Genomic DNA, 26,124 nt, shown 5'->3' with positions numbered 1-26,124 from the left:
CGCCACCGAGTGGGGAGCAACGCAGGTCCCAAGGCAGCAGAGCAGACGAAGGGCAAGACACCATGCCCAGAGAGTGTGCTCCATGACTGGACAGAGCTAATTCCCAGAGCTACCAGCAGGAGGCACCAGCAGTGGCGAATCTTGACCCTGTCAGAGGCACTTTTACATCTACCATCCTTATGACCAATATAACATTTCTCTATGGTTTCCCCTCTCTCTCTCTCTTTCTCTCTCTCTATTCAGTATCCGTAGTTGTCCTCTCTCCTTACTCTCTCAGCCTCTCTCAGCAAGAACTTTCACATATTCCTGCAGAGTTCCTCTTCATACAGTGGTGCTACCAGAACACTGAAACATACTAGTCTACATTTATGTGATGCTGTCAGCTGACACTTCTTTACTGTAAACTAGCTTTCTGCAACAAAGCATTTGATAATCTGAACCAATAGGTTCCCCTCTGCTGCTTAGTTATTTTACCTAGCAAGTCCAATCACCACCTTCCAAGTTATTTCCCCCAGAACACTCACCCAGTTGCACTCCCCTCTACAGGCTAGCTCCTACCATTTCTTCAGATGTATTCTTCCTTAAATATTAAAACCACTTGTGGAAAAGTTCAATTAGAAGCAAGAGACTATAATATTTTTAAAATCACCATGAAGTCTAACAACTAATTATCAGCATCAAGATATAAAACCCTAGAGGGTTCCATATTGTTGAATGATTAGTCAGGGAAACTCCTTTTACAGATAGGAAAAGTCATATAGCAGGAGGAGCAGCAGCAGAATGGGTCACAACTTGGACCAAAACAGGGTACTCTTTCTTCTCAGAGAGAAACTCACTATACCTTTTCTATTCTGGGTAGGGAAATCTAGGAGTTGTCTGAAAGTTAATGAATGGACACTCGGTCATCAAGACAAAAAATAAAATAAAAATAAAAATGACGGAAACATGTTGGTTTGAAACATCAAAAAGTAAAGCAGAAAGCACTATTGTGTAAAAGCATAAGTGCAGTGGTGCCATTTGGTAATTCTGTAGGATTTTTCCATTTGGGGAAAATGAACATGGGTAAGGGAGTGATAAACCTGTATGATCTGAACCCCTGTGCAACCGGCTACAGAAGAACAATTAATCTCATCAGTGCAGTAAAACAAAGCTGAATAAAGTGGCAATACTTTTTTACAAATGACAGTCAACTTCACTTTAAACTAAGTTTAGGAAACAGAGCAATGCAAAGAAGAAAAACACTTTCCCACAAAAATCACAGCCAGTTTTGCCCTTTAAAAAAAATCTGTTAGTCTGTCTAAAATTTAAGTTCTGAACGACACAGTCAAAGACCTGAAGTGAGAAAGTACTTATCTGTAAGTGAAGTCCTCTGAATGTAGTCCATGGATACACACTTCTGAGATACATGGCCTATGGCATCAGGTCAAATTCACACTTCAATTAGTAAAGACACTTGCCTTCGAGGAACCACCATTAGGCCTGCACAGAACGAGCCTTAAAGGGTATATATGCCACACCTTGTAAACATAACTTGCAGTTATATAACAACAACCTACAGAGCAGAGTGAACCAGTTCAAGATAGAGGATGCTACAGAAAACCATGTACCAAAAAACACTAACATTTTCTGATAACTCTGCTTATTTCAGTCATTCCTTTCCTAAATTGTAATTGATTTATAATCCTGGAAATTAAGTAGAGATATGGGTCTATTAGACATTCAAAATGTAAATAAAGCATGATAAAATGCTGTTAAAAATCTTCAACCTGAAAAAGGGGAAATCAATCTTTCTAGTTAAATGTTGTTTCTCCTAGTGGTATAAGTATTTAGTTACATCCAGGAAACAAAACAAGACACTTTCAAGAGATTCATGAAATCACTTGGGTTTTTTTTAAATTTTTAAAGAGGGCACTCTTTTTCATCTTAAAACAAATTCTCATGCATGTGTACTAATATAAAAATAAACTAAGTACCAAATATCCTGTAATACAACATATGCTTAAAAATGTACACAAGATATGGGGAGTAGGGAAGGTCAAGACATACAAGAATCCCAAACATATATAAGCATGGGAATTATGACCTCTGAAAATAGCCCATATAACCTGAGATGGAATCCTCCAAAATCTGGTCCATGATGAAATAAAAATTAGTTACAAATCTGATAGAGTAACAATGAGAAACTGGGATGGACAGCTGTATTAACGAATAAAACTACAGCAATTAATCTTTCCCCTGTGACTTAAATGCTGTGTTATGGAATCTTCTTTTGCAAAAATATAAATTAAAATAAGAATCCACAAGGTATATCTCAAGTCTTCCCAAATCATGTGATTCACCATTAGTTAATCTGGTGAAGTTTGAAATTAGCAAAACTCATGGAGACAAAATAGCAATCATCGTAAAAATAAAATTTGATCTACTGCTTTCCACCTCAGTTTCTCATTATTACTATGGGACTGCTGTTCAAACGAATGGTATATGGGTGCCTCATCTTTAGGACATCCATTCAGATCTGACCCAGATTGTTAGTAGCCAAAAGTTATCATATCAGAGATACTGGCGAACTATATGAAATGACAGGTTTCAGAGTAGCAGCCGTGTTAGTCTGTATTCGCAAAAAGAAAAGGAGTACTTGTGGCACCTTAGAGACTAACAAATTTAATTTTTCATGAAGTTGCGAATACAGACTAACACGGCTGCTACTCTGAAACCTGTCATTATGCAATGCACTGAATTTAGCCGAATAGAGTGGAAATCTGTCAACTTCATGAAAAATTTGTTAGTCTCTAAGGTGCCACAAGTACTCCTTTTCTTTATATGAAATGAGTTGGTGTGCAGTTTCTATTAACCAGCTATCCAGATACCTTCACTAAAACGTTGAACATGAATTGGTTATAAGCTAAATAGGCATGGAAACTGAATTACCGTCTCACCTTTCAGCATTGACGCACAGGGGCAAAACAGTGCTTGGAAATGCGATCTAAAACCCTGCCCCATGCTGTATCCCACTATAAACCAGTAGGGCTGCTGCCATGAAAGCTGTCAAGCCTACTTTTGTCATAGCACTAAACTCAAAACATGGAAACTTAAATTACTTTACCTTAACAGAATACATAAACGAAAGGAAAAAAAAAAGTCATACTAGAAAAGAACAAGGATAAACAATGAGTAATGTCGTCAAAAGCCTATAGATGACATTGGGAACTACAAAAAGCACCCATTTATTTACAAGGTGTGGTACAGCTGTGCCTATATACCCTTTGAGGAACGCACAATGTGTTACTAATAGCAGTGCTGCAAGACAAAAGCTTTTACTAGTCAAATTATGAATTAACTCCTCCAACTCAACACAACACTGCAAAGGCCAAGACCCAGGAGAGTGGATACATATAGACAAAATTTGGGGATTAAAAAAAGGTGGCAAATATAGGTTGCAATTGGAACATGGCAGACAGAAAAAAAAATTAGCTGTTACATGCTGACCACTACACCTTCTACAGGAATGGAATGTAACTGAAGAATACACTAAAAGGGTAAAATTCACACTAAAGAGGGTCTGCTCAAGACTCCACCTCCTTGTCACCTAAGCCCTGAATCAAGAGCATGGTCAAACCACATGCAATCAGTGGGAAGGAAGCAGGGATGGGGAGAAGAGAAAAGGGATCCATCCTGATTCTCAACTGATCATGACGGAGTGGGCTGTTTGGAGCCAGTAGCCCTGCCCAAACTTGCATATCCAACATCCCACAAATCCATGCATAGGATGATGGGGGGCTTGGAAAAAGGTTGATATGGAGGTTATCCAACTGCTTAACTGTCTGCCTGCAAGCAACTGGTGAATTCCATCTCTCAGCCCATAAATAGTTATTTGAACAGAGCCTATTTACTTGGAAGGGAGAATTATATTCAAAATAAAAGTGTATTGATATACATCTAGAACACTAAAGGAAAGTCTTGGAATCACTTAAACCTCTTGACTTGTTACCTCCCAATTCCTATTCAAAATAATACTCATTACCTTGAGAAAGTTGCATCAAATGAATATGCAAGCTGCCTGGGATCACCGGCTCTGGAAGTTCTTGAAGAAAAAATCTAAGAAGGCTAATAGCTGAGGGTACATCTGCTTCTTTAACCAAGTCCACGTCTTCTCCATTATCATATCTTTTCCGAAGCCACTCCACTGTCTCAGCATTCCCATTGACTTGAAAAAGTCCTTCTTGTTCCAGACCTCCTAAATCAGTAGAAAGTTGCAAAAATAAATTCAGTCCCAACTCTTGGTTTATCTGATGTTTACTATAAATCCATCATTTTTATGAATTACAATTGATAATTGTAGATTTAAGATTAAACACATGCATTTGACAAGATCATGGCAAAGCAAGTTATTTCATAGAATTTCTCTGAAAACCAACCCCCGAACATGCCTGTACTTTATTTGAAAGTACAATAGCCAGATAAAATATTCTCCAGCCCCAAAAGATAATTTCCTACAAAGTACTGTACTTGGTTGGTTATCATTTCTTCTAAATACTGTGATTCAATCAAAGGTAACTGCAGAAGTAAAGAAGTGAAACACACAACATGGAAATTAGAAACTTTAAAAAAAAAAGTTTGACCCATGAAAACAAAGTTTCTCAACGCAAGAATAAAATATAAAAACAGTAATGCTAATTAAAATAAATTAAGACACGTGTTCCTCATTTAAAATACAGTAGATAAATACATACCATGTTCCTCAATATAGTCCACAACGTGGCGGACTATGAACGGAACCTCATTGTCTGGTTGCCCTTCTTGCTGCAGCTCATCAAGTGGAATTCCAAATATTTTGTTAGCTAGAACAGAGTTGCAGTTACTCAAGGAAGGGGAGGAGCTCTTCCTCATATCTTTTTGCAGCCAAAAGTCAAAGCTGTCTTTTCTGTCAAATGAAAGGAATTAAACTAAGACAATGTTTACGATGGGACTAGAAGACTAAGAAAATGACACTGATATTTTACATATAAGTACATTCATTAGTATTTAAATACTTTCCAACCTCTGCTGGATCACAAGTATGAAACATTTTCATTAGGCTCATTAATCCAAGCACAGTAGAACATATGGGGATTGTTCCTCTTGATCCCTTCTGTAGATATGTTTTGATCAAATCAGATAAATCAGCAGCAAAGCTGGTTGACATTCAGGAAAATGCCAGTTACTGGACAATTATTCAAGTAATGTTCAACTTGCTTTAGAGAGTCTGATTTTCCCCACCCTATTTCTAACTGAGCTTGTTTGTAAGCTTTGGACAATCCACCGGAGATAGTTTTCTGAGTATATTAAATTGAACTTCCATGCACCAAACTTGATGAAGAGGAACACAGCTGGACGAGACTACCAAAAACTGCTGGTATAAAATAGTCTAGTTTCGTTCGTCAACATAACTATGCAAGATGGAGCTATATGAAAAGCTAAAATCTGGTGTTCTACAGCTGCAATACCACCAGAATTTCTACGGAATCTGAAGACACCGCAGCCTATGCAACTCAGCTTCCATGAAATATATTTGCAAGACTTTAATGTTTAAACCAATTTCTAAATAAACTTTTAATGCCTGTCTCGCTCTCAAAATATTTTTACTAAAAATTTCCATGAAAAAGATCTGTCAGGTTGACCAATGACCTAGTAGTAGCATTCTTCCTACCATGCAGAAAACCAGTTACTGCTTGCTGATCTTTGCTCCACAGTGATCTAACAGGGATTGAAAATCTTGTGGAGGCAGTGTAATTCGATCCTAGGAAGCAGCTACTGATCCAGCTTCTTTAGCACAGAAGGATGGCATCTTAAAAGTACACTAAAAAGTACTAGGAAAGATGTATATAAAATAGGTGCATACTATTGTTTCAGAGTTTTCTCAAAATAAGCTACTTTTGTTATAACAGAGGAAGTTGCCCTCTTCTGGAGAAAGAGCAGCAAAAGAAAAAATATGCTTGGTTAGACTCAGGTGGCCACTCAAGTGCCCATTGGAAAAATACTTTAAATACACAGACTATTATTAAAAGTATGTTTTACATGCAAGTGGTTTATCCTTAATTTATGAGTGGATTGTCAAACTGTAACGCACCAGGAAGATCAGAATCCACAAACTTTCCTAATTCACTTTTAAAAAAGCAAGACTGTTAATAGCAGCGTAAGGAAACTTACCTCAGAGTACTTAAACACCCAAGTTTAAAAAATATTTTCTACGCCAGCTGCCCTCACTGACCAAGCATTCTTTTGTCATTTACGGTTGTTTGAGATTATGGCAGAAGATCAGCCGGTAGTTCCTCATTGAAGAAGAGCAGAATTCGATCAGTACTTCAGCAGTTAATCTAAAAATATTAAAAATATTGTAAGGTCCTTAATGTTTTAATTTTTTCAAAAATACTTGCAAGTCTAAATATTAGTTTTGAAAGATTCTCGGGGTCAATAAAAAACAAATGTGACTTTTAAGAACCAACTTAATGCTTCCTCCAACCTGGCTCACATGCAGCAACACTCAGATATGCATAATCCATTTTGTTTACACAGTAGTTAATCAAAGCTTAATCATGAAATTTTAAATTAGTTTTAATAATCATGAAATTGAAGTTTAAAAAACCCATTATCTAAAACATTCATTTTTCTTATACACTAATCACCGAGGTGTAAACATTTTCGAGAGTCATGTGTTATAAAGCACACATCAGAATTTACTCCCGTTTTAAAAACCAATAACTGAGATTTTGAGTTAGATCTTGCCTACACAGATATAGGTATTCCAGGATAGCTCTCCATGTGGACACACTGTTCAGGATTAAAAACTGATTTATACCAAAATTACTCCATTCACAAAACGGAATAATTATTCCAGAATAAGGGTCACTTTTCTTCCTGAACAGCGTCCAAACAGGGAGCTACTCCAAAATAGCTACATTATTAAATTGCTAGATCGCTTATTCTGCAATAGCTATGCCAGTCAATTTCCCTGTGTAGACAAGGTCTTCACCTTCAGTTAAACCCACTGAAGTCAGAAGCACTGACTGTAAATTTGAGGGAAGGGAATTTTTTTTTTTTAATATTATATGCTAGTACAGTGCACACCACAAGTAACCACAGACAATATGGATGCAGTGAGCATTACAGACAGAGCTACATATGTGCCAGACACCTCCTAGCTGAAGGACTAAACCTACCAGCCGAAGTAAATATGAAAAACAGAATTAGTAAGCACAGACCACATAGGTGCAAGGACAATGCATTGAAAGACATCCAACCCAGTCTGCCCACTGCCTGGAAAAGTGAGGCTTTATATCCATGCTTAGAAAGTCCATTTTTCCTATCTGCTTCTGGCTTTTAAATACATGAATTTAAATCTCCACTTCCCTCCACCTTCTAAAAGGGGAAGGCATTCAACCCTTCTTCCCATCCCCCACCTCTGTTTCTTAGTTGCTGGGGAAAGATCAGGGTCCTCCACTATTCTCCTCCTATAGCCTTCATTTTATGGATCTTTTTTCTTTTAAAGTCTGTCTCTGCTGCTGTTCAGCTTTCCCAAGCAGCAGCTTGACTGTGATTCTTGACGGTGAATCACTAGGTCTTGATAATTTTACTCTGTTGGTATTTAGCAAAGCAATGAGCAGCAGCAGAGATGCTGGAGCTGTCTAATCTCAGAAACATAAGTTTCAATTTGCAATAAAGTAGATAGGCTAGGGGAATATTTTTAAATGGAAGCTTAGCTCTGCAGAAACTGATGGCTTCAGCACCTTCATTCACCAGGGAAAGTTTCCCACACACCACTAACTAGCAGTTTTTCCAAGCTCTGCACACATCTCCTTATAGCACCATATGAAAGTGGATGTGTGTTTCTGAAAGCCAGCTCAAAAAGTTCCTTTCCACTTTAACCCAAATAACATGAAAAGGTTTGAAAAGCAGTCCACTCAACAATGATCCTTTACCCAGTAAGTATTTTATGGACATTTTTAAATGCCAAGTTATACAGGTTAAGAACTCTCCCCCCCCCCCATAAGAAGTGTTATCCATATAAAGGTATTATCACTATTATAAGTAAGTTCATATTAAAGGACTTCTTTAAAGGCACATTTTTCTCCCAAAGTCATAATGGAACAAACAACAATACATTAGGTGACCATTTGAACTCAATTTTTCAGCTTTTAAAGTTATAGGAGTTGCCATGCATTTGCTAAATGAAGAATGTTTACCTTCAGCACAATGTGGTTATTCCTGTTCAGGGTAAACTATTCACAGCTTGGTTTATATGTAATGTGCACAAAAGAAATATTTTGTAAAATTTGGCAAAGTTACTATAATTTTCCCCAAACAAAAAAAAGCCACTAGCTAAAAACACAATGAAAACCCAGTGTAAAATGTCACTGAATATGAAATGAAACAAAAACCACTATGCAATGCACATTATAAGCATTCCTCAAATATAAAGTACACATTGTCTACAATGAAAAGCTTGCAGTTCTATAAGAACACAATAATTAAATCCCCAGCCTACTAAATAGAGGCTTACAGTTTTGTTGTTTCTATCTTCAAACCCAGACACAGTTTCACCAATTTATTCACTTTTCCAGCCCCAATCCATTATGAAATTTCAACTAGAACAATCCAAATATGTTAAACTATGCTTGATTAATACTGAACTAACTGTCCTCCCCTCATGATTTTTCGTAGAGAACTTTTCCTTTTGTTAAGCTAGATTTGGGGTAGAAGACTGGATCTTTAATTCTGAATACTAGTAAAGAAGAAAGGAAACTTCAGATTATGTTTCCACAACTATGCTTCAGTCTTTTCTTACTGTTCTGGGATCAACCTCTGAAACAGTTAGGGGATTAGTCATATTACTACATAATGGAAAGGCTCCATAATTTTATGAATCATTTTCAATTCTGCCCTTATGCAGTTCTTGGTGATTAATTAGCTCAAACCAGGTTTCCACCAAGACAGTTACAGTAGTGTCATCTACCTGTAATGTATCAAATCCTTACAAAAACTCTTGATTACTTTCGTAAATTTGTCTGTTTGTAAAATCCCTTTGTTGTGTAAAATGTATGTTTTGATCAGTCTTCCTTCTCCATGTAAATTTCAAGACATGGTAGATGGATGCAAACATACAGATGTAAAGACACTATCACCTGAGTTCTACCAAGTTTAATTGGGAATATGGACTATTATTCCTTTTTCAGTCAACCAACCAAGAGGGTGAGGATAGTTATGGAAGCAGTTTTGAAATTTCAGCACACTTTAAAGCTGATTTAGGTAGCATTTCTTTCTCAAAAAAATAAGAAATGAAATGAAGTATCAAGAATTTCAGATGACTGCATCTGAGAATCTCTCAACTTTCGCATTCCATTTTTGTTATCTGAGCAAACAACAGTCCTCCTGGTCATAGTTCCCTCTGAATTCTTAGGCAACATCAGCAGCTTAGACAAAATATTCTGCAGTATTCCTTTTCAGGTGTAAAATCAGTAATGTTAAAGTGAGAATGCATTTTCTTCTGTATGGATGAATACCTTTAGGAATGATCTAGCCATCTTTGAACTATCAATGCTGATTCTTATAGGTTCTTCCTTTTCCTCTATTTTATCACTTGCAGCATCTAATGGTAATCATGCAAGTTTAAGCCTGCCTGGAAAAATATATCCAGGACAAAGCTTCAAACATCTCTTTATATTGCCAATTTTGTGCAACACTGAAAGTGATGTTAGTATAAACCAAGGCTACATTTTTCTCGTGTTCAAACCTTTACTTTTATGTTCTAATCACAATTTTGTGTGTCTTTTTTAGGTGGCCAAGACAAAGAGAGGTTGCTCCTGAATGAAGCTGATAAAGAGCTGCTGAAGTCCTAGGAGAGGAACATCCATTATCTGGGTTATGTTCCAATGACAATTACAAAACTGGCAAAAGACAACTTCTCACTTTTGGAGCCATCAAACAGATCAATACTCTCTGCTACATTTCAGTAAACAAAGTTTTATCCAATGGGACATGTCTTGAAGACTCAGAAGAAATAAGTTTTCTGGCTCTATGAAATGAGCACAGATCCCTTCTGCCTTGCTACCTAGCAACTCTTAAAAATGCTAATATTTTACAGTAAAGTAATGAAAACAGATAATCTCTCAAGTCCATTTAATTTTCTCATTTCCTACCAAGCATGTTGTTGTATTGGCTAAATCCATAAAAATACAGACTGCAACACCGATGTTGGTTAATTAAATGCTTGTTACCTGTTTGCAATATTGATCAATAGCTTCCAAATTTACTTAAGTTAAATCATGAACCATCATCTAATGCTTTTGACAAAGAACTGTAAAAATTATTATGAGATATCTAGCTTTATAGAGAACCATACTATCATATTCTCTGCCCACATTCCAGGAGATTCTAGCAAATCAAGTCCCCTATCAACTTACAACCCCAGCCACTGCCTTCTCTTTTTCAATCACCAATGACTGCACTCATTCCTCTTCGCTTGCAGGCTTCAAGATTAAGTAATCTTATTCATAATAAGAATTAGAAATTATTTTGATGTTCTCATTTTCCTTTCAAAGCTTTTTAGAATAGAGTGTTTTAGAGTTAAATTTTCAAGTATGTTAAATCATGAATCATGTATGTCTACTTTCATAGCACCTGGGAGCCTCACACCAGAACCTCAATATACTAGGTGATGTACAAACACAGAAAACAGACAGTCCTGCCCCAAAGAGCTTAAAACGAGAGACAACGCATGGACAGACAGTGGAGTACAAGACAATACGCCCATATCTCACAAACCTCATCTGGCCCAACTGATAAATTTGTTAGTCTCTAAGGTGCCACAAGTCCTCCTTTTCTTTTTCCGGATACAGACCAACACGGCTGCTACTCTGAAACTTGATATATTTATGTAATCCACATGATATTCAGGCTCTTTTAAAACTAAGCTTTCATAAAAAAAAAATAAAAAAAATCTAGCCTTCATGATTGTGAAGAAAAAACTTTCCAAAGTGAACAGAGAATAAACCAAGGTTCCCAAACCGGACTACATGTACCACCAGGGATGTGAGCTTGTTGCAAGTGCTATGCTAACAAAACGAAAAAAAAACCCCACCCTTTCCATTTCAAAACAACAGATATCGCATGCACTGCAACATGCCAGAAAATGCCTATGAAGCAAAATGCACTCTCTCCTGGCCACTTTAGGCCATAATGAACAACATTTGCAGTGTGTTGTGCACTGTGGCAGCGCAGATGGGTGCTGTACTCTCAAGAGGCACACAGATGGCAGGCTTTCTGCTAGGCCTAGCCTTCACTTTCCATCAAGCTGCATAGTTCAAGATATTGAGGTGAACTCCCAAATTTCCATACCACATCATCGGAAACAACCAACGGATGTAAGCCCAGTTCAGAGTGGCTGAAAAACGTCTGGTTGCAGGCAGCCCGAGATCTAGGGCCCACACACAGGAAGCTGCTGCAGAGCAGGAGCTCCCTCTGCACTCCCTGCCCTACAAAGGCTGCAGCCTGCCTCTGCAGGGCTGGGAAACGAGGGGTATGCATGGGGAATTCCCTCTTATCTCCACAGTGAAGTTGGGGTGAGGGAATCAACAGTGAATAAAAACTTGGCTACAGAACTAAGGAGACACACCTGGTTCTTCAAGCAGGAGAGGAGCCGGCTGCAATTTGAGTCTCTTCCCAGGAGGAGGAGCCCCTGCATAGTTTTCTTAGCAGTTCAGACATCCAGGACAGGAGCTGATGGGCAGCAAGAGGCCTCCTGGAGTGGAAGCTGCCTGATGCCTAAGTAAAGTCCACCACTTTCAGCAAAGTCCCCACTCCCCCAAAGGCCCACTGGCCCTTTTACACACGCACCCCACCCCACTATTAATGGCAGTTCCCCAGCCCCCTCCCCCCCACTACTCACAATGTTTTGTATTTTCCTTTTTTTCAATTTTCTAAAACAGGAAGCAAAGTGAACTTTGGCTCATGTTCAACAATAATCTAGATAAGAAGGAGGAGGAACTTCAAATTTAAAAATTAGCCAAGTTAAAAAGTCAAGCTACAAATGCAGTTCCGCTACATACCAAGCTATATCAAGATGTCACCTATGATTTGTTTCTTGTAATTTGAATACTAGGAGACAAATAATGATGTCTGCTTCGTTGCATCTTTTTTTGATGCATTGTCTAAAAACCTGAGATGTTTAAAAAAGGACTTTATAATCAAACATTTGATAGTAAAATAAATGCCTAAAGAAGCCTGAAGTCTGGAAATACATAGGATAAGCCTATGAAGACCCAAAGTAAATGTGCAATAAAAGGAGAAGTTTGCTTGTCATACCTTCAAACATTTTTTTAAGAAGATGGTACATGAAGCAATAACTTTTGGGAACCACCAGAATAAGCTGATGCAATATTGTCTTCTTGACTACGTGGACAACCTGAAACAACAACCCAGAAGCGTTAATTCCCTTGCTCCTCCATTGATCATACCAGGGTGTTGACCCTAAAGCCTACAAATGACGCTTTAAATGCCTGTATTATTTAATTCCCAATCATTTTCACAGTTCAGATGGGGAAGGGAGAAATTAGGAGTTGAATTGAGGGGGGAAGAAAGATAAAGATGAATGGAAAAAAGTAGCTGTGATCTTAAAGATGAAACACATTTCCCGCTAAGAGATGCCAAACATGACAAGATACTGAACAAATCAGTAAACTAAACCAAACAAATTCCACCTTTGATTTTTGTGCAAACGTCGCACTGTCACTAGCAAGAGTGCCACTGTGGATTAGGAACCAATAGTACCCTGAAATTTTCACCTCATCCCACATATCAGAATTAAAATGGAATTATGTCCTCTTCAAAAAGGGTAAATGCAAATACTTCAGCATGACACACTAAAAACATGTTAGGGTGTGTTTTAGTGAAAAAAAAAGTGGGGTTCTCTCCAAATCTGGAATACTTTCTATATTGTAAGGATATGTTTTATATAAATCACCCAAAAATGCTAAAGTTTCAGTTAATCATGTAAAATAGAAAGACTCATCCTGACATGACCGAGTATTATAGAATATTACAATATTAGAGAGATGAAAAACAGTAAGTCACATTAAATATATCAGCGACAATATCATATCAGCTACACATTAGAGTGAAATAGCGTGTTTCATTCTATACTTTAAACTTTATGATTTATCTATTTGTATGTTATATTCCTTTTATGGCGAGCGAATACTTCCCAACATCTGCTAGGGAAACAGCATTACAGGCCTTGCTTTTTGTAATCTTAATGGCATTTTCTTATCTTGGCAACAGAATTACAAGTATTCCAAACCTACTAATGAAATAATGCTTTTTAAAAATGAACTTTAGAGTGAATGAAAAGGTAAGAACATTTTATAGTTGATTCTGTGTTTGAGAACTGAATAATAAGTTGTTACTTACTGATCTTGTTAAAGCATTTTGAGATCTAAAGATGAATAGCACTATATATATAAAAAAAAGTGCATAGTATATTATAACTATTTCCTATTTGCAGCTTATGACATCACCAGTAGATACCAGTGTAAAATTGAGTTAACAGGTCTCCAATTAAAGGCTTGTGTTCAATTATAATTGTAAATCTAACAGTTTGGTCTATGTAAAAGCCAATTTATTGAATTTGTGATGATCTGAGACAAGAAGTGGTACTAAGTCTAATGTGTGGGTTCGTAAGACGATTTTTACAGTGAGAAATGACAGCCTTATCAAATAGATACTAACATTTCATTTCTCGCTCTGTCCCTAACCTGATGATTATTAAACTCACATGTTCCTTATCTAACTAGTTAACTGGAATACACTGGCTGTATGGAAACAAGCCTCAGCAATTTTGCACAGCATCAAAAGAACTAGGAATACCCTCACTGATTATTCTTTCATTATAAACTTAGTATCAATATATTCACAAGACTAGATCTCTCCTGAATGACCCCAAAACACCAGATTACCCTACCATGAGTTTTTCCTGCATAACCAGACAGCCTCAGAAAGAACTTAAGCCTTCTAGTATTATAACAAAACAAATATAAGCACAGAATATTTTGTGTTAGAATGATGTATTTGTCAGAAATAAAAACAGCATTCCCATAGTGACTCTTAAAACTTGCAATAAGACGACAAATTTGGCACTTATGTCAGTATAGGGAAGAAACTGCATCGCAACCACGAACAACCAATCATAGTTTTTAAACTACATAGTAATAAAAGTATTACATAGTACTTGTTTGGAAATAATTTTTAACAAAAAACAGATTATTTAAAGATGTGAGTGTTTCTATATGTATTTTCTCCTCTTTACAATTTAGTCTACAGTCATTTGATTTTAAGAGGATGAATCCGTATTACATTTTCTTCACAAATCAAACAAAAACAGGTCTTAAATCAACACTGCCACAATCTCTAGTGGCTATCAACCAAGGTACATTACTGCTTACAGTAATTACACTAAAAATTTGAAAAATGTACAAGTCTTACCATACTTATTGTATGGTTATATATTCTATTTGTAAACTTAGTAAAAAACAAAACCAATACCAACAAATATGATTTAAATGTAAGCAGCAGATTGCAATTTTACCATCATTTTTGAAAGAGTACACTGATGAAACACTGCAATCTGTTCGTCTGTTAAAGACTAGCCCAAGCACCACTAAAAAAAAAATCCATTCTGTGAAAATATGTTCACTAATATATTAAAAGACATCATTTTATTCACTTACTAGCTCAAATTCAGAGGAATTTTAACGGCATATCTCAGCAACTTAAAAACAAGATTCTTATGTAATTTTATTTTATCAATAAAAATGAATCAAACCACCACATATACCAGAAAACAAAAGTGGAGGTTTCTTGCTTGCTGCTTTACACACACCACTAAACACTGCCAGATTCTCTCCCTCTGCTGCTGCCAATGCTCACGTGCAGAAATATAAAGAAACTTCCTGCTAGCAAAGATCACATCTCATTCCTAACAGCCACTAGTTAATAAATAAAAAGCCTTTTGTATCTTTTGTAGGAGCTAATTATGTTTGTCTTACTTGCCCTACAACAACAAAAAACAGCACTCCTTAAAACAAGCATCTGTATTTATCACCCCCCATCAGATAATACAGAGCTAATAAAATGTAATGGCATTATAAAAATAAGCACAATTGAGTAACTAATATATTAACAGGAAGAAAATATCAGTAGAGCTATGCAATTCAAGAGGTTCACATTCTGTAAACAAGACCATTTAACAATTATTGTTACTGCTACAGACAGATTCCTGTTCAGGAGTCAAGCTATTTCACATGGCTTTCCCCTCACCGAAAAAAGGTAAATAAAGTACATACATAATGCAATTATAAATAATATTTTCCCATTTCTCCCCTTCTCAGACAGGTGAACAAAAACACATGTAAACTCAATGCTTCACAAAATGTGGTGCTTGGTCCACTTGTGATAGGCAGACTGCCTCTATTATGGTGATGACCATATGAAACAAAAAGGTGGTCCTTCAGTCCCAGAAAGTTTAGAACACACATTCATGCACTGTTCATACAGAATTCCATTCCACAGCTATGTCTATTTGAGCTGCTGCAAAGTAACGAACAACTGCCAATGAGCGTTGTGGTTCAGTATTTCTTAATGCAACTTCAACCACAACCAAATTTACAAACATCACTAAAACAAAGGGTAACAAATACACAGGATGACACAGTCAAACTAAAAGTGACCTGGAAAGATTAGAGCAGTGATGGTCTCAGGCAATGACAGATTGGATACTCATTAAATGTAAAGTTCTACACCCAAGCAAGAAAAAAAAGCAGATACAGTATAGGAGGTGGGGCAGAAGGAGAAACAAACCAGCTGCCACTCCAATCACAATACATTTAGCTTTATTTTGTCTCCTTAATATTGTCCAAGTATTATATTATGTAATCAAACACATATGCAGCAAAGTTTTAATTACTACACTGCAGGGAAAGGTGGAATGGAAAGGGAATCCGTATGAGCAGAGAAGCTTGCCGGAACAATTGCTGTTTGCAAGTAATTAACCTGACCAACACAGTCTAATATTTAATAGAATTAAATGGGGCTCTGATTAGGCCACCTACCCATGTATAATTTTCAGGAGCAGGGCCATAAACTTTACTGTAGTGACAAGAATTTAAGTGTAATGCAATAATCATTTAAATTCAATTTTCTCCCTTCCAAAATATATACTGTACTTAATACCCAGAATACCCAAGTAAGAGATTAGAACATTTTATGCACACAAGGTGAGGGATCATAAATTAAAAAGAATAGCTATTAACTACCATATCACAATAACGCTCCTTATTTGGCTACAGCCAGAAAGCAGACCTAGATACAACTACAACATATTGTACATTTCTAACATTACACTGCTCCACCCACATACTGAAAATAAAGGATGTACTAATTGTACCCAGTTTCTAATGCATTTATCTCTTTATGAAACTGACATACAGTATTATAGAAACTATATTCTAACTACAGTCCAAAGAAAAAATAAATAATAGAAGTTGCATTGAAAAATAAATCTGTGATTTGATCTCTATGTATTCTCAGAGCATTGTGAAAGTCTGGTCAACTCAGATTCAATTACCAAACAACAGACCAAGAATATATTCCAGAAATCAAAACTAATCTCTAATTCTATTAAGGAATACACTATACCATTCTTTTTAAAGAAAATGTATTGAAACGTTCAGAAAGACACGTTCAGTGAGAAACAGGCACAAAGAGGGGTTGCAAAAGGTTAGCTAGCTTCTCAAAGTGAAATTATACTTAGATTCTAGGTTGGAATCTAACTTCAGCATGAAAAATTACAAAAACAGATTATTCAGCAGATCACTATTGGAAAGGCATACAAAAAACTAACCCCCACCATATCCCTTTAAAACAAACCAAAAAAAAGCAGCATGTGAGTAGGGGGAATATCAACTGTTCAGAAGGTTTGCATAAGCATTAAATAAAAAAAAGTTTCTAAAGAACAGCATCCATCCCTAGAGTGGCCAGCAAAACCATAACTGGCTCTAAAACGGTACACCCATTCTTTCAAAGTTAACATCACTTTCCTTCCTCACAACCTAAACATTTAGCAGCCTTGCAAAAAAGAATTTCTCACCCTCCAATAGTGAGTTACTAATTATTTCTTTTAGCCAGGTGTTTGGCCAGCAAAGGTTATTTGGTGTTATGTGTAGAATTTAAGCAGTTTGTCATTCCGTACAGATCTCTCTTCTTCACATCTACAACTTCTTTTTTAGAAAAAGGATTACCAGACTCACTCTCCTTTCACACCTCCATTTTTGAAAAATTCTATCCACCCACAGCGTGGGAGTTTGCACTGCTCTTTCAATGAGCCTCAGGAGGAGGCTTGTGACCCAAAGGTAGCACATCTTCAAAAGGTTGTGTATTCAAAGAGGATGAACGCCCAAAGGAACTAAAGAGAAAAGGAGTACTTGTGGCACCTTAGAGACTAACCAATTTCACGAAAGCTTGTGCTCAAATAAATTGGTTAGTCTCTAAGGTGCCACAAGTACTCCTTTTCTTTTTGCGAATACAGACTAACAAGGCTGCTACTCTGAAACCTGTCAAAGGAACTAAGAATCATCAAGCCTTTCCACCTTCTGTTCCAAGTGCAAGGCATTCTTCTTCCACTTTGTTTTCTAAAAGAAACACAAACTCTACTCATTCACTTGTCCAGGATACGTAAAACTTTATTTCATGAGACTATAGTATGTGTTACTTCTATTCTTGCAATCGTATCAAGAGTGGAGGAACAGATTGTGTGTCTGTTCTAATGAATTTTCATTATTTTTTCCTAGATTGCCTTAAAAGAGGGGTGTGAAGCTTAGATTTTCAGGGAAGTAATTTTCTTAAAAACAGATATTATGAAAGAATACAAGTCACTTTTTGCCTGACTAGTACAGCTTGGACTCATGTTAAAGACATGAAGAATACCCATTTAAATGTCAAATATCTGTTTTTGGCAGGATGGATAGCTTCTTATCTTTTCAGTACTTCCACTGTGAAATGTAGGGTTTTTTTACGTTTCTATTTCTATCATTGTTGCACAGCCCAGAGTATTGAGGGGGACCAAAAAAAAAAAAAAACCAACTTATGTAGATGAAATTTTTAAGTCAGGATGAATCCTGGATTTTTTTTCATTTAACAATGACTATTACAGTGTAAAACTAGAGATTGGTTTACACTATGTTCTCTGCTGAAATGGTTGTCACAGAATTCACTAAAATCTGCTGCAGAATTCTCCAATAACTTAAAGTTCTTTAATAAGACATATTACAAATATCTGTCTTCTCCTATTTCTGATGTACAGTGAATAGTGTAAGATCCTGGAAACAAAACATATCAGTTGCACCGTTAGTGCTTATAAGCAGGCAAGCCAGCACAAGTTATCTCAGTGCTCCTGGGCATGCCGCCACTGACCTTCCTCTCAGAACTATGCATTTCCAAAAGGTACACATCACAATTTTCAGCATTATTCTAAATAAAACTTGTTTAAGCAGCTTAGGGATTCATATCACCAAAACATCTTAACGGAAGTCTTCAGATGTCTTTAAAAAAATCCAAGACTTTGGCTAATGCCTTTTGTTTTGGAAAGACTTGCCAAGATTGGTACGTACAAAATCCAGAGGGCTTCAGACCCTGCATTTTAGTTAATTTTAAAATTATCTCCCCTGCCAGACACCAGAAAACCATGCTCCATTTATTGCTATTCCTATAAAAGACTAAGCAAACTTTCCAGAGATGGGTAAGGAAGATACATTCATACACCAGAGCTTTGCTACTTCTCTTTTTCAAAATATTAATGAAGGGAGAAGTAAATCTTCCTGCTTGATATCAGAAAGGGACTTGGCCTAACAAGAAACAATGCATCCTTAAATTAGGGTGTCTGAAGAATTATTAAACATACTTATTGAAATCCACCAAAATCTTAATAAAGATACAAGCAGGTGGACCAGAACGTCTAATCTGTCATTCACAGTCAGCATGAGAATCAAAAATACTGATGTGCAACCAAAAGTCAGAAAAGTAAATTATTATTGGGTATCTAAAGACAACCAGACTAGAAAATATTAAGTAGCTAACTAGACAAGAATTCCCCATATTCCAAATGACAAAAAGCTATTTGCTTTCTTTCTGAATATTGGCACATATGCCTACCTTTCATGGAACATTTGCTGTAGGGGTCTGCTATCCTCACCGCCCTACTTTTCCTACGGAGGTGCTACTGCACCTTAATTGCTCTAAAAATTATCCTGTTTAAAGTTTACCAGTGTTTGGATGCCTTTCATCTTTTTGTCGTATGTTCCATCCTTGAGTACTTCTCAGAAATATAAAATAAAACTTAACAGCTAGCTTTAATAAGTTCAGTTTCACTTTCCATACACAGAAGGGGCTGAAACATAGCCAGGGAACAGTAGTACTAAACAAACCTCAATCCTTTATTGTAGTATATTTAATTTCCAGCCACTTCACTCTCTTTCCCTTGTGCTTACTCAAAATATTTTCAAAACAACATGTTTTTCCCCCAGAGGCTGAGGAAACTGCAATAAAGACGACCTTGCACCAACAGCTTTATGTTGCAGCGCTGATTTCCCTATCATAGAGGAACATGCTAGCACTGAGCGGCCACGAATATCAACTCATTCCAAAAGGAACACAGCACTTTGGTGCCATGATGCGCCTACTTGGGGCACATCTACACTACAGATACTACAGTTAATCAGCTACAGTGCTGCAGCTGTGATGCTATATCATAGTGTAGATGCTTCCTACATTGACAGAAGGGGTTTTTCCATCAGTGTAGTTAATCCATCTCTCCAAGAAGCAGTAGCTAGGTCTATAGAAGAATTCTTCCATTGACTTAGCCGCACCTGCACCAAGAGTTAGATCAACCTAACTACAACGGTCAGGGTGAGAAACTTCTTTACAGGCCTAAGCAACACAGACAGGTTAATCTAATTTTTAACCAGGCCTTAGTAATAAGTTTAACTCTCTAGGGAGCTCTCAGTACCAATAAAGGACCCACACTGACATGTTTCTTCGAAGCTGAATTTAGCATCAGACTAGAAGACAAGTCTCCAAAACAATATTCTCAGTGCTGATGAGGCCTCAGAGCCCATAGAAGACTTAGGCACTACAGCCACAGAGCCCAAATCTATCCAGTACCAACTTCATCAGTGTAAGTCCCTGATTTGCCTAGTTTTGAACTCAAATGCAACCCAAGTTCCTTCACAGGAGCATAAGGCTGATCTATTGTGGGATGGAGGCATCAAGCTTGGAAGGCTGTCTTGGTGAAGAAGGCAAGAAGCCTCTGCTGGCTTGAAGTCTGAAGGCTGTACCCTGTGACTAGGGAAAGAGCAGTCCCAAAGCAGAAAAAAACAGCAGGTTCACACATCCAAATCCAAGAACACAACTTAAATCCTCTTTCTTCTCCCAGAGGCCAAGCCTCAAACAGTCCTAGGCGCCACCCCGCACTTCTGTAACCTTGGCTGAGAAAAAATTAGCAGTGAGGAAGAAGGAAGGCCAACGGGCTGCTCCCAGAACGCTCCTGAAGCTCAGCAGATCTTCCCACAAGGGCCAATGTATAAAGAAGCTGCATTTCAAACCCCTCCACCTCCACCCCCACCCCCACCCCAGATTTGGTCGAGGTTATAACAGGCCGTGGCCCTGAGCAGCTCCTCGGGCAGGTTCCAAACAGAACTCGATTCTACCCCTCCCCCCACTTCTCTCCCCCACCCCAACTGACTCCCCCACCCGCCCGCCCGCCCCTCAGACCCTGTCAGTGGCGCATGCGCGGTGCCAGTCCCCTCACCGTTGCCAGGTGATGACTTTCCCTCCCCGCCGTTTTCAGCAGCAGCAGCAGCAGGTTCCTCCGCCTCTTTCTACCCCGGGGTCCGCTGTGGGCCCCGCCGCTTTCCTCGGCTTTTCCTCCTTCCGCAGCAGCCCAGCCCCGACACAATCTGACCCGCGGGCCCCTCCGTAGCTGGAGCTCCTGGACTAGTAGGGTCCCCAACGGATTAGCGGCGGCGGCAGCGACTGGCGGAAGTGACGCGCTGACTGACAGGTGCAGCGGCGCGCCCCCGCCCCTAGGGTCACGTGCAGGGGGAGGGGCTGAGAAGGGAGGCGGAAGGCCCGGGAGTGGGGACAGAGCAGAGAGTGGGGGTGGGGGTGAGCGGAGGGAAAGGCGGGGAAACGGGGGGGGTAGAGAGGAAGGGGGATGAGCGGGAGAAAAACAGGAGGGAGCAGGGGGCTAAGAGGGAGCAGAGGGTAGAGAGGAGGGGGAGCTGGGGGAAAGCGGTGGTGGACGATGGGGGGAGCTGGGGCTAGGATGGAGGGGAAGAGGGAGCTGAGGGTAGAGAGGAGGGGGAGAGGGGTGGGGCTGGTAGGGGAGGAGGGGAGGGGATGGAGGGGAAGAGGGAGCTGAGAATAGAGAGGAGGGGGAGAGGGAGCTGGGGCTAGGATGGAGGGGAAGAGGGAGCTGAGGGTAGAGAGGAGGGGGAGAGGGAGCTGGGGCTAGGATGGAGGGGAAGAGGGAGCTGGGGCTAGGATGGAGGGGAAGAGGGAGCTGAGGGTAGAGAGGAGGGGGAGCTGGGGGAAAGCGGTGGTGGACGATGGGGGGAGCTGAGGCTAGGATGGAGGGGAAGAGGGAGCTGAGGTTAGAGAGGAGGGGGAGCTGGGGGAAAGCGGTGGTGGACGATGGGGGGAGCTGAGGCTAGGATGGAGGGGAAGAGGGAGCTGAGGGTAGAGAGGAGGGGGAGCTGGGGGAAAGCGGTGGTGGACGATGGGGGGAGCTGAGGCTAGGATGGAGGAGAAGAGGGTAGAGAGGAGTGGGGAGGATGATGGGGGGAGGATGATGGGGGGAGCTGGGGCTAGGACTTAGGGGAAGGGAGACTTGGAGTGAGATGGGGAGAAGGAATAGATGATAGACCCAAGCGAGGGGGAGGAAGCGAGGGGGAGGAAGGAGAACAGTAGAAAAATGTGCTGTGGTGCTTCAGTACTGAGTATCAAGCCCTTCTGTGTCTGCCTCTGACACCCCAGCAAAGTCCCCAGGCAGACAGCGCTGTTTCTTTTTAAATACTTCTCAGGCAGAGAGTGACTTCCAAATATTTTTGGAATGTAAGGCATGCCCCAGGGAAGGAATTTACCCGATGTGCATGGCATGGAAAGTCAGAGAGAAACATGTTTGTGGCACTCATCGTGTGTAATACAGGGCCAAACAGGTTGCTAATAGGGATCTGAGCACCTGTTCAGATTGAGCAGACTCAACTGTAATCTTTTAAGAAGTGATTTGAAAGAACCTCACTCTTTAAGTAAACTACCAAAACTCTGCAATGCCTTGAAATCAAAGTAGGATTCCTGAATGCACATGTTAAGGCTGTGTCTATACAAGGAAAATTAACAAATCCATTCTCACTAAGGCAGTAGAACCAGGGGGATTGGGTTTGTTTGTTTTTTGGTAAATTTTCCCAGTCTAGACAAAGCACAGGAAAAGCATGGCATTGCACAGTTAGGATTACCCAAATAACATGGCCCCCCGTCACTACTTTCAGAAGGAAGTGTAGAGGTAGTGTTATCCCTTGAGATTGAAACTTGGGATAATTTAAGCAATGACCCCATGAAGTAAGAATGCATCTTTCTAGAACACCTTCCTGTTAACCATACAGTGATTGTGACATCCAATAACCTCAGTAGGGCTCCATGCTGATTCAAAGCTCCACCCACAGAATTGAGGCCCAAGCCTCAATTTATATTTACTGTCATAGGATTTGTCCTTTTTGATCTGTAGTGTACAGAAAAACTGCATATTTTACCATTTTCTGAATCAATTATTGAGAACAGTTATTCTTGAAAAGTATGCACATCACCAGATTACAAGAATGTTATTTGAACAAAAAACTAGCATATCTAGGAATTAAAATTTCCTAAACCCAAATCTCAAAGGTCCTTTAAAGTAAGGGCTTGTAGAGATTAGCGTGCTGATAGAGGACCACACTGGAGACATAAAAAACAAAACACACCCCAGTCCTTTGTAATAAATAGTTCCTCTCAACACGAACTGTAAAAGTACAGCGGCTTTTCCAAGTGTAAATTGGCTGTAAGCATATGCTGTAGATTTATTAAAGTTAAGGAAGTTAAAATTTACTCAAAAATCCTTTCAGAAAAGTCCTTGTTCGAAAAGAACATCTTACAAAGATGATATGAAAGGATAGCAAGTTAGCAGTACAGAGCAGAATTAAGGTTGTTCGGGTGAGATTAACTGCATATTCCATCGAGGAGTCTGGTGGCACTTTAAAGACTAACAGATTTATTTGGGCATAAGCTTTTGTGGGTAAAAACACCCCTCTTCTTCAGATGCAAAGTTGTCCTCGTTTTTGTGGATACAGACTAACACGGCTACCCTTCTGATACTTTGCATATTCCATACTTTCCACTGTTTGGGGATCTTTTAAGAGGAATATTAATTTTAAACATTATGTATTTTTGTAAACCTGGTCAACGTTTTGAATTCAGAATTTGACAGAAAGTCAAATTTTCTTATGAAATTTTCCCATATTTAATGCTCTGTCTCTCTGCCAAAAGTAGTATAATGATATTATTAGTTCTGTTTTTAACATGGTTATGGTCAGGGGAAAATGACCTCTTAGTGGGAATGTATATTTATTCACTGTCAATTGGCTTCCACACATTTTCCCACTGTATAGAACTGAGCTCACCCTGGTGTATGAAATTCAAGCTGTATTCTTTCTGATTTGTACAACCTCATAAGCAGCAATAAAGATATTGGAATAAGCTGGCTGTTTTGTTGATGATGCACAGGAGAGAATGGACTCCAACTGACTCTTCTGCAGCTAGATTGGCCAACTGACAGCAGTAAAACAAAAGGAAATCTGACACCGGACAGGTGGGGAGGAAGACAGTGGAGGCTCCTCCTGTCAGACAGGTAGGAACAGCACTGGCTTCACTGTTTTGGAACTGAAATGGTATACTCCTACTCTAAACTGGTTCTGAGTGCACCTTTTTGTGCCAGTTTCTCCGACCTTTCAGATATTTTCAACATTCTCTGTAGCGAAAAAATATATGCAGTCCTAGGCTGCTGCTCTTAGTCTGTTTTTTTTTCTGCCCACAGTCTCATTTGTTCACCAGTATTCTCTTTTCCTGTCTTAACTCCCTATTTTCAAAAGTTTTGAAGGGAAAGAGGGACTTCTGGTGCTTTGTAATCTTGTTGAAAATCAGTGAGAACATACAGGGGAGAAGAATGAGATTGTTCAAAGAGGCAAAATGACAAACTGTGTCTGCCGTCTCAACCATACAGGTATTGAAAATATCACACAGCAGTGCCAATAGTAAAGTAATAGGTGTCACAGTCGCAGGGCTAGCTGCAGTTCAGTATCCTTTCTGGCCTCTCCGAGTGCACCTCCTCAGATGTTAGACTGCAATTCTCCCACTAGGCCCTGGGCTACAGTGCTCTCCGTGTCTACAGTTCTTACCCTGCAGGTCCAACTGAGTTTGAATACCTGTGGTTCTTCCCTTTGGGCGTCGGTGACCAGTGGGCTACAGTGATCAGACAGTTCTCATTAAACAAAAGTATTGTTTATTTCACAGTAGGAACAAAGAATTAGAGAAAAAAAAATTTTTTATGACCAACTGCCTGCATGCATGTCTGTCTTACCTAAAAGGCTCCCCATCCCTGATGGTAACTTAGGAAGGCCCAATTTCTTAAAACACTCTCAGCATGTGCCCGTGTTTCAGTCTGGTTCCCCCAAGCTACCAACCCCCTCCAGAGAAGAGATTGTATCCTTTTAAATGCCAGAGTTCATTCATTCTTCTCCATTCCTGAGCTTTGGCCCTTCTGGTCAAAGCCAGCCTTTTGGCTGGAGAGGAGGTAAAATCTTCAGAACTAATCATTCAGGCATTGTCCCTTACCACCCCAGAAATGTAAACAGAAGGGTGGCTATCTTGAGTCATTCTTAACCTTCCTGCATGTTTCTTCCGACAGCCCCCTCTTATACTAAAATCAATATTTTCATACAGTAACCATCCCAATAATAGGTCAAATTGCAGTATTAATAAATTACAGAGCTGCTCCATATCCAAATTTATGAAGGGGAAAAAAATACAAAAATGAGCAAAAAGGCTTGAATTATTAATGAATACACCCTTATTTCTTCTGAGTTTTGTAAACAGATGATCAGCTACATAGTCATGGGGTTCCATGTCAACTTCCCAGGTCAGGAGACAAAAGATCATGAAAAGTGTGTAGTTTATTCCATATTTAAACCTATGTCCTGTCCCATTATGTCTACACTAGCATTTTTCTTAAACTATTGCACTGTTACTGCTACTACTACTGGTTCAGCTCTACCAGCGGTAGCAACGGAGGGAGAATTGGTGTAGAGAAGGTGCCAACAGCCACCAGCATTGTAACCATCATCATGTAGAATAGGTCTTTTCTGAGCAGAGTTAAATAGCATGGAGGATCTAAAAAGACTTGCCAGTATTTAGGGCTAAGACCAGTTTTCATGTTTGGAGACTTATGGCATCCTCTACAACCGCTCAGCCCAAGAAGCCTGCAGCGCTTCCAGAGCTAGGCATCCACAAAGCGTCTCAGTAGGTCGGATTCTAATCTTACCCTGGAGCAATTCCATTGATTTCAGGAGGAGTTACTCATGTTTTACACAGGGTAAACAGCAGAATTGGGGGCCATTTTGCCTCCACTGATTTCAGTGCTCCAACCTAATATGGCTTTCACCATAAACTCGCTCTGATGCGCTCTCTGAAAACTTTAGCTTTCCAGACTCAGATACGTATAGTCTCCCAGAAATATCCCCATCCAATTCCTCACTAGGGATTTGGAATAACAAAGAGATTTGGGGATATGCCCAGTATAATACAAAACCTTGTGGAAACAGTTAGGATACTTTGGCATTTTAATCAGTTCTACATTAACATCCAATCATGTACAGTTTATTCAATAGCACTGCTCATTCTTTATCTTCATACCAAGTCATTAGTGTACTGAAGGACCACAGAAATCGGAGACATAGTAAT

At 39.1% G+C, this 26,124-nt stretch overlaps 1 protein-coding gene across 7 annotated transcripts in view; it reads right to left on the bottom strand.

Annotated features, from left to right (window-relative positions):
• Positions 1 to 26,124, bottom strand: part of FAM13B (family with sequence similarity 13 member B) — a 92,986-nt gene that overhangs the window by 54,727 nt on the left and 12,135 nt on the right. For 2 of the 7 annotated variants that reach the window (XM_038412414.2, XM_038412418.2), the window contains exons 2-4: positions 6,187 to 6,353; positions 4,731 to 4,921; positions 4,022 to 4,234 (exon numbers count right to left, since the gene is read on the bottom strand). In XM_038412414.2, the coding sequence (XP_038268342.1) occupies positions 4,022 to 4,234; positions 4,731 to 4,887 (370 nt within the window). In that variant the 5' untranslated portion in view covers positions 4,888 to 4,921; positions 6,187 to 6,353. Of the gene's footprint in view, positions 1 to 1,352; positions 1,495 to 4,021; positions 4,235 to 4,730; positions 4,922 to 6,186; positions 6,354 to 20,887; positions 21,198 to 26,124 lie in introns of those variants that run through there. The other 5 variants (XM_043520279.1, XM_043520280.1, XM_038412412.2 and 2 more) reach the window with 5 other exon arrangements.

Source organism: Dermochelys coriacea, chromosome 8 (assembly GCF_009764565.3).
Source record: "Dermochelys coriacea isolate rDerCor1 chromosome 8, rDerCor1.pri.v4, whole genome shotgun sequence".
NCBI lineage: Eukaryota > Metazoa > Chordata > Testudines > Dermochelyidae > Dermochelys > Dermochelys coriacea.
Note: the sequence above shows the minus strand (reverse complement) of the source record. Positions and strands in the feature narration are given on the sequence as shown.